The sequence below is a fragment of the Medicago sativa genome, chromosome 3, assembly GCF_051527215.1.
Source record: "Medicago sativa cultivar Bolivia chromosome 3, Bolivia_mono, whole genome shotgun sequence".
Classification (NCBI taxonomy): Eukaryota; Viridiplantae; Streptophyta; class Magnoliopsida; order Fabales; family Fabaceae; genus Medicago; species Medicago sativa.
The window spans coordinates 50,484,310-50,493,157 of record NC_140751.1 but is presented as its reverse complement, the minus strand read 5'-3'; the positions used below and the strand labels follow the sequence as shown (position 1 = coordinate 50,493,157).

The 8,848-nt window shown below is 33.6% G+C and overlaps 1 protein-coding gene across 1 annotated transcript; it reads right to left on the bottom strand.

Moving 5' to 3' along the window:
• Positions 1-3,024: 3,024 nt before the first annotated feature.
• On the bottom strand, positions 3,025-8,609 carry LOC146938041 (uncharacterized). The gene is made up of 6 exons (XM_085749571.1): positions 8,548-8,609; positions 8,091-8,109; positions 7,849-7,990; positions 7,175-7,729; positions 5,968-6,908; positions 3,025-5,919 (listed from the first exon to the last, which is right to left on the bottom strand). Exons 1-6 carry the CDS (start codon positions 8,607-8,609, stop codon positions 3,025-3,027), a joined length of 4,614 nt encoding a protein of 1,537 aa, XP_085605697.1.
• Positions 8,610-8,848: the final 239 nt, after the last annotated feature.

Below are 8,848 nucleotides of genomic sequence, written 5' to 3'. Positions count from 1 at the left end.
CTTTTCTCTCACACAATTTTCAATGCAACTTTAAGTTTGTCTTTTCCTTGTAAAGTAAGGGCAGTTTAGTAAAAACGTTATATCCAATGATTATTTCATTCCATTTCTTAATCTGTGTGACAAAGCCTAAAACGACACTCATTTTAAAACGGAGGGAGTACGATTTAGATGTACCCAATTTTTTTTATAGGATTTAGTTTATTTGACGGAAAATGCTTTGTGGGACGAAACGAATGAGGATGAGGGACGTGGCAACTGCTTTGGTCAATTCGTATACAACTACTACTGCTTTGGACAATGCTATATGGTATGAAAATTGAAAAATGCTAAAAGGTATGACACATATTTTCGTGGGCAACGCACGACTGCATTACTACTTGCCATTAATAACTTCCTCTCTTATTAACTTGTCAAATTTGCTTACCGTCTCTTCATATATTACTATTGTTGCCAATTTTATTTTAATTGAAAATAAATAAACATATTACAAATAATTTTTATTTTTATTTTATCCTAAAAAAAATTATTTTATTTTATATTTAACAGCCACTTCAAACGTTAATTTAATATTTCAACTAACATTGCAGTCTACTTCTTTCAAAAAAAAAAAAAAAACTAACATTGCAGTCTACTGTAGAGAAGATCTTGTGACTTAAAAAATATTTATAAAGATGAACCATTTTTTTGAAGAGATTCTTATAATATTCTAAACATTTTTGTAAAAGCACATTCAAAATTTAAATGATACCCATGACCTGACTTAAAAGCAGCGACTCAAAGTATGGGTCGTAAAACTAGTGTAGACCCACAATGATTTAAACCAATAAAAGAGTGAATATTGGAGAGGATGTTCAAAAGAGAATGTTGATAGCATTACTCTATGTAGGTCACGTCATTTTGGCCACTGGAACTAGTATTTACCTATAAATACTTGAGTTTTACATTTTTCAAAGTACATACAATCAATCAAACAAATTGTACTCTTAAAATACTAAAACGACAGTTGAATAGAAACATTAAATTTGTAGTCAAACAAAACTTAAAAAAATGGATGAAGTATATCCTTTTGAAGTATGGCAATAAAAACATCAGAGAAATGATCATGAAATGACTAAATAATACAGTTGTACAATTCATACTTGGGACAACCGTCGGTCAATAATTAATTAGTTAATTCAAGTTTTTTTTCATTACCCATGTAAAAATTAAGGTTTTTTTTTATGTATCTTCTAACTAAAATTAAGTTTTTTTATTTATGAATCTTCAAAATTACAATATATAATTATAATTTGATATAAAAATCATCCACTAGATACATATTTATTATTTATAAATTTATATAAATAAATAAATAGACAAATATTTTTTAATGATACATAAAAAAACACCAGACACATTAACGTGATCTTTATCATTTTCTAATATTTTGATATACACCCTTCAGTCACTATTATAAGCAAAAATTTACATTTTACATCCATTCAATTAATGATGTATATGGTCTTTATTATAGACCAAATACATCATTTAATGAATGAATCTAAAATGTTAACTTTTGCTTATATTAATGACCGGAGGGTGTATTTTAGTCTACCACAAAACTCAAGCATCACATGCATAAATAGATGGGCAAGACTAATATATGTAGGTCGAGGAATGCTATGAAGACTCACTTTTCAACACTCTCTCTTTTATTGGATGAAATCAATGTATGACCCACCATTATGTGTGAGTTCAATTTTCAAAGTGTATACCCACAATGATTTAAACCAATAAAAGAGTGAATATTGGAGAGGATGTTCAAAAGAGAGTGTTGATAGCATTACTCTATGTAGGTCACGTCATTTTGGCCACTGGAACTAGTATTTACCTATAAATACTTGAGTTTTACATTTTTCAAAGTACATACAATCAATCAAACAAATTATACTCTTAAAATACTAAAACGACAGTTGAATAGAAACATTAAATTTGTAGTCAAACAAAACTTAAAAAAATGGATGAAGTATATCCTTTTGAAGTATGGCAATAAAAACATCAGATAAATGATCATGAAATGACTAAATAATACAGTTGTACAATTCATACTTGGGACAACAGTCGGTCAATAATTAATTAGTTAATTCAAGTTTTTTTTTCATTACCATGTAAAAATTAAGTTTTTTTTATGTATCTTCTAACTAAAATTAAGTTTTTTTTTTTATTTATGAATCTTCAAAATTACAATATATAATTATAATTTGATATAAAAATCATCCACGAGATACATATTTATTATTTATAAATTTATATAAATAAATAAATAGACAAATATTTTTGTAATGATACATAAAAAAAACACCAGACACATTAACGTAATCTTTATCATTTTCTAATATTTTGATATATTTTAGTCTACCAGTTTGTAAACGAATAACAACTATTCCAATGTTACTAAATTAGTTAAATTGAGTTTTTTTTTTTATATTTTTTAAATAATTATAAGAGCAATTATAATATATAATTATAATTAATTTCAAAACGATGCATGAAATACATATTTATTTATTATATATAATTTATATAAAAATACAAAAATTTGTCAATGACATATTAAAGAGAAGTCCCCGTGAGCATAACTCAGTTGGCAGGGACATGCATTGTTATATGCAGGGTCCGAGGTTCGAACCTCGGACACCTCACTTATTCACCTTGAAAAGATGAATTTTAGCCAATAGGCTTCTTGACAAAAAAAAAAAAAAAAGAGCATGGGACAAACTAATGTCAAATTTCTTATTTTCTAAAATTTTCACATATTTTTAGTCTATCACTTTTTTTTGTTAGGTAGTCTATCACTTTATAATATTTAGTAACAAACTATGTTTACAATTAGTTAAATTGATTTTTTTATGCATCTTTTAAATAATAATATTTTTTTTTTAAACCAAAAAAGAGAGCCTAGCAAGCAGCTAAGGCACCCAGATATATATTAACAAAGAAAAAGATGGAACAACAAAAAAGGAGGGGGACCAAACCAAAACCTCCTCACGGATTAACAAACCTAAAATTAGGCATTCCTAGCCTATCTTTAACCACATTCCCTCTAATACTAGCAGGAATCTCTAACCAAACAGTGAGACCACTAAGACTAAGACCAATGTTGGCTAAAGAATCAGCACAGCAGTTGCCCTCTCTATATACATGAGATACCAAAAAATTGATGCTCGAAACAAATTGCAAGCATTTTTCCCATCTGTTTCTAAGATTCCAAGGGATAAGAAGCTTGTTAGTGAAAGCTTTAACCACCAAAATAGAATCACATTCCAACCATAAAGAATGCCACTGGTGCTGGGCTGCAATTTCAAGTGCTCTCATAGCACCAGATAGTTCAGCATGATAAGCATTGCCAAATCCAGAATTTTCTGCAAAACAAAGAATGAATTTTGCTTGGCTGTCTCGGAAAATCCCTCCACAAGCTGATTGATTATTTGTAGAGGAACCATCTGTGTTGCATTTTATCCAATTGAAGATTGGAGGGTTCCACACAACCTCAATAATTTTAGGGGCATTTGGGGGATGTAAACTGACACCAAATTTCTTTAAAACAATAAAGTTCCTCATATCAGAAGAAGCTTTCTTACCAGTTAAGTTTCCTGATAGGGAGGCAGAAGATAAAATATTTGAGACAGATGATCTCCAATCAATCTTTTTGTTATTGAATCTAAATTGATTCCTGGCATACCAAATTGAGCAGAAGACATTCACTACAGCAGAAGTCACCACCAGTTGGCATTGTGCATTCCAACCTTTATTACAAAGAGACCAGACATCCTCTTTAGATTGAAATTGCATAGTACAGTTAAGCATAGAAGCTAGCCATCTCCAAACACGCACTGCATAAGGACATTGGAAAAAAAGATGGAAGGAGGTTTCTTCACATTTAGAACAGAGAGAACACATGGAAGGTATCTGACAGCCTCTAATAGCAAGCTGATCATCAGTTGGTAATTTATCAAGCATAACTCTCCAGACTGTGATAGACTTGGAGGGAGGAATATCTATAGACCATAAGTGCTTTGTCCAGTCTATCTTTGGGAAATGATGTCTTTTGAATTCATAAGCTTCATTAAGGGAGAGGGTACCAGTTGAATTGTGCTTCCAAACCAAACAATCTGCTTTCTCTTGACTGGGAAGAGTAATTTGCTCAGCAATACTTCTAATTTGAGGGAACGCATTTGTAACATCATTGGGAAAACACCATTGAAAGTTGGAGATAAAGGAACATAAATTTGAAGGGAAAGACTCAATCATTGAAGGTGAGACATTTAAAGTGTGGATCAGTGGTTCATTCCTCCAAACATCAGTCCAAAAGTTGATATTAACACCATTACCAATTAACCAGGTTGAATTCTCCCTCACAGTTGAAACTTCAGACTTGATTCCACTCCAAATGGATGAGAAAATATGATGGTTGATGCAGGAATTGCCTCTGAGAACTCTCCCTCTCAAGATGGATGCCCACTGTTCCTCAGAATGAAGAAAATCCCAACACAGCTTCAGGTTTGATGCTTCATTGAGGGAAATCAATGACCTCAAATTTAGACCTCCCTCTCCATATGGAGCACAAACTTTCTTCCAAGCAACAGTCACCAGTTTCCTCTTGTTTAGATCACCACTCCAGATAAATTTTTTGATCCATTTCTCTAAATCCCTAAGGAGTCTAGTAGGCCAAGAATACACAGACATTGAATGAATAAACATGGATTGAATGACAGATTTTACCATTTGAACTCTCCCAGCCATTGATAGAAGGGAAGCCTTCCATGTTGCAAGCTTGATTTTCACTCTATCTGCAACTGACTGAAAATAAATGGCTTTTGGTTTACCTTTGAAGATGGGGACACCAAGATAGGTAAAAGGAAGGGAACCAATAGAGAAGCCTAAGAAATGAACAATATTTATCAATCTATCATGATTGATACCACCTGGAAAAATGTAAGATTTGCTTGAACTAATCACTTGGCCAGAACAACTAGCATAGGAAGTAAAAAGGTCCTTCAAAGCCTCCAGACTAGACATTTTACCTTTACAGTACACCATTATATCATCTGCATAAAGACAATGTGATGGGATTTTAGAATTCCTAGAAGCACTGATAAGATCAACTTTCCCATCCTCCACCAATTTAGTGATTCCTCTGCTTAAAACCTCTTCTGCAATGCAAAACAAAAGAGGAGACAGTGGATCACCTTGCCTGACTCCTCTTTGACACTTAAAGTATCCCTCCTGCTTGCCATTGATACAAATTGAAATGTTGGCTGATTTGAGGATGGTGAGGATCCAATCACAGAAAATTTGATTAAAACCAAACTTCTTCAAAACCGCAATAAGAAAATCCCAGTTAAGGGTGTCAAAAGCCTTTGAGATGTCTATCTTCATTGCAAGGTTCCCACCAAAGCACTTTTTATCCAGCACATTAACTGCTTCAGAGGCTAGAGCAATGCAATCTTTAATGTTCCTGCCTCTAATGAAACCTCTTTGCTCTTCAGAAATGATACCTGGTAAAATTTTAGCCAATCTGTCTGCAAGAACCTTTGTAATAATTTTAAATTTGAAATTGGCAAGAGCAATGGGTCTAAATTGATCAATGGTGTCAGCATTGGGGTTCTTGGGAATAAGAATCAAGGAATTGGCATTAAAGTTATTAGGAAGCCAACCAGTCTGAAAAAATTGAGTAACTGCGGCAATGACATCTAACTTGACAATATCCCAGTAAGTTTGATAGAAAGCTGCCCCAAACCCATCTGGACCAGGAGCACTATTGTTATTGAGATCAAAAACAGCATCTTTGATTTCTCTTGGGGAGGGAATCATAGTAAGCAGTCTGTTGGTTGAGGAATCAACAATAGTTGGGATGACATCTTCTACTAGCAAAGAATCCTGCAAAACAAAGTTAGTAGAAAAAAGATGTTCATAATAATTAACAACATGTGAGGATATTCTTTGAGGATCAGACATTATTTCATCTCCATTTCTTAGTGAAGAAATGAGCTTTGTTTTGTTTTTGATTTTTGTCACTCTATGAAAAAACTTGGTATTTCTGTCACCCTCCAAATGCCAATTTATTCTAGCTTTTTCTTTCCAAAATAAATCTTGTTTGTTGAGGGCATCTTCAAGAGTACATTGAGCATTCTTCTCTTCTATCAACAGGGAGTCATTATGGCCATTGAGATGAATTTGGTGCTGGATTTCTGCAAGTTTAGCTTCAGCATCTGAAACATAGGCATGTATATTACCAAACACATCTTTGTTCCACAGTTTGAGTTTGTCCTTCAAAATTTTTAGCTTAGTGCAGAGAATATGAAGGGGGCATCCAATAACTCTAGTGTTCCAGGTATCAGAGACTAACTGCTTACAGTCTTTATGAAGAGTCCACATTTTGAGGAATTTGAAGTTGGAGGCAAAAGTCTGGGTGGATAAAGAGAAATCAAACAGGATAGGATAATGGTCAGAACCGGTTTTGGTGAGGGTTGAGCAAGAAATGTTAGTACAAAGGTCAAGCATTTGTTGGTTACAAATGGTTCTATCAAGTCTTTTTTTAGTATGCCTTCTACCAGATCTTCTGTTGTCCCAAGTGAAAGTTACACCCCCAGTGGGAAGATGAACAAGATCATGCATATCTGTCCAATGTTGGAAATCAGCAATAGGAATTCTAGCAGGGATAAAATTACCACTATATTCATGGGCACCTAAAATCACATTAAAGTCTCCAAAGAAAGCCCAAGGGGCAGTAAATTGAGTTTGCAGAAGAGAAAGCTTATCCCACAGGTTTCTTCTTCTCAAGTGGTCAGTAGAGGCATATATAGCAGACATATACACTAGGTCATTATCAACAGTGATACTAAAAGAAACTTGTTGGTCATCTATATCTATCAAGGTAAGGTTTATGTCAGAAGCACAAATGCACCATAAATTAGGTAGAAGATTTTGTCTTTCATTGAAGGAAAAAATCTTAAACCCTAATCTATGTAACCAAGTAGAAGGGAAAGCATCATAATTCATCCAAGGTTCAGAAATAAAAATTAAGTCAGGTTTGTGAAGTAAAATTAGTCTTTTTAAAGCTAACCTTGATGGGAAGTTAGCTATACCCCTTATATTCCAATATAAAGTCTTCATTTAAAGGGTTTAGGAATACCAGCCTTTTTCCTGGTGCCATAGGTACTTACAGTAGCTGGTTTCTTCTTTGTCATCTTTCCTTTGGATTTAACCACCTGAAAGTCATCAGCAACATCCTCCTGAATGGGTGATTCTTCTAAGTCTCTACGTAATCTAGTTTCTGCATCAACATCTTCAGCCATGTTAGCCCAGGACTGATGGAGAAACTCTCTGTTTCTATTCTCTATTTCCACTCTTCTTGCTTCTTCATCTATGCCCTGCTGCCTGATGGATGTCTGTTGAGAGCTGGAGGTAACTTCTTCACCCTCTGGCCTACCTTCAAAGTCATCTCCATCAACAAATGTGTCTTCCACGTATTCAGTCTCCTGTGAATCAGAATCTTCTCCAGAGTGAAATTCCTCATTAATTTCTTTTTCAAGTTCCATATCATTCCTTCTCAATTCATTTTCCACTTCATTACCTAAAATCTCAAACTGGTTCTTATGTCGTATTTCTTCTGTTTCTTTGTTTCCACTTGTGCCAGCATCACCAGCGCCCACAACTGCTTTAATAGCAGAAACATTCTTGTCAGAGACTGGTTATAAAATAGTAATTACAATTTTATATATAAAAAATCATGCACATGATACATATTTATTATTTATAAATACATATAAAAAATATAAATATTTGTAAATGATCTATAAAAAACACGGGACTCCATGTCCACCGACATTAGCTTCATGTTGACCTCTAACATGACCTCGACCTCTTTGGCAAGGGCCTCAAGGTAGTGCAATTGACTAATGAGAAACTTCCCTTCTAACACGGTTCCTAATCCAGGGTTGCATCCTAACTGCACATATTAAAGTACATACTAATGAATCTATTTAAAGACTTTTATAGTCTAATACTATTGAAGTCATTTAGTTTACTACCATTGTGGATGTTCTAACTTGACCTAGTCTATTTGAACTAGGACATGTGTTGTAATAAATGCACACAGTTACATGTAGTTTTCAATTTCAAACGTTCATTTGAGAGCGGTTAAGATTGAAAACTGTGTCTTTTTAATAAAATGAGCTCAGTCATACAATTTTCATCGGATGGTTCATATGCTTTAGAGTGACATAGAATTACACGGATAATACTTGGGCGACATAGAATTATTGACATTGGTGACATTAGCCAACAACAATGTTACAAGTGACTTTTCTCTCTTTTACCATGATTGTGACATTGTGATTGATCAATGCCACCGCTGTCACTAATTCTATGTCACCCTTGGTTAAACAGTCCTCTAAAAAAATAGAGAAAAAAACTTAAATAAAATATTTTTTCCATTAAAAAAAAATAAAAAATACTTTGCCCTTTCCGTTCACTCAGTTTTACCACAGTTTCACTCTCACTTACCTTTGTACTTTGGCTCTGTTTCCGGTAGGAGACCTGAATAGGTCACCTACGGTAGGAGACATGACTGTTTTTTTTTTTGTTGGGAAAATAAATCTGAACCATTGGATAAGTGTAAACCAACTTTAGATCAAAATGCTTACAATACACCTCCCACACCCAATTGTTTTCTTTTATTCTAAATTACTCCTCTCTTTCCTCTCTCCTCCCAACTTCCATCTTCCTTCTCTTTCTTTACTGCAACAACACATACACCTTTAATGGAGTAAAATCTAAATAGCCCTCAATCTGTGATTTTAAATAA

Excerpts from the sequence above, each read along its gene's own strand:
- LOC146938041 (XM_085749571.1), bottom strand. The coding sequence starts at position 8,609 with ATGTCTCCTACCGTAGGTGACCTATTCAGGTCTCCTACCGGAAACAGA. Across the intron at positions 6,909-7,174 it reads TGGCACCAGGAAAAAGGCTG|ATATAGATGACCAACAAGTT; the intron begins GTATTCCTAAAC and ends TTACCTTGATAG. Across the intron at positions 5,920-5,967 it reads CTCAAAGAATATCCTCACAT|GATTCTTTGCTAGTAGAAGA; the intron begins GTTGTTAATTAT and ends TTTGTTTTGCAG.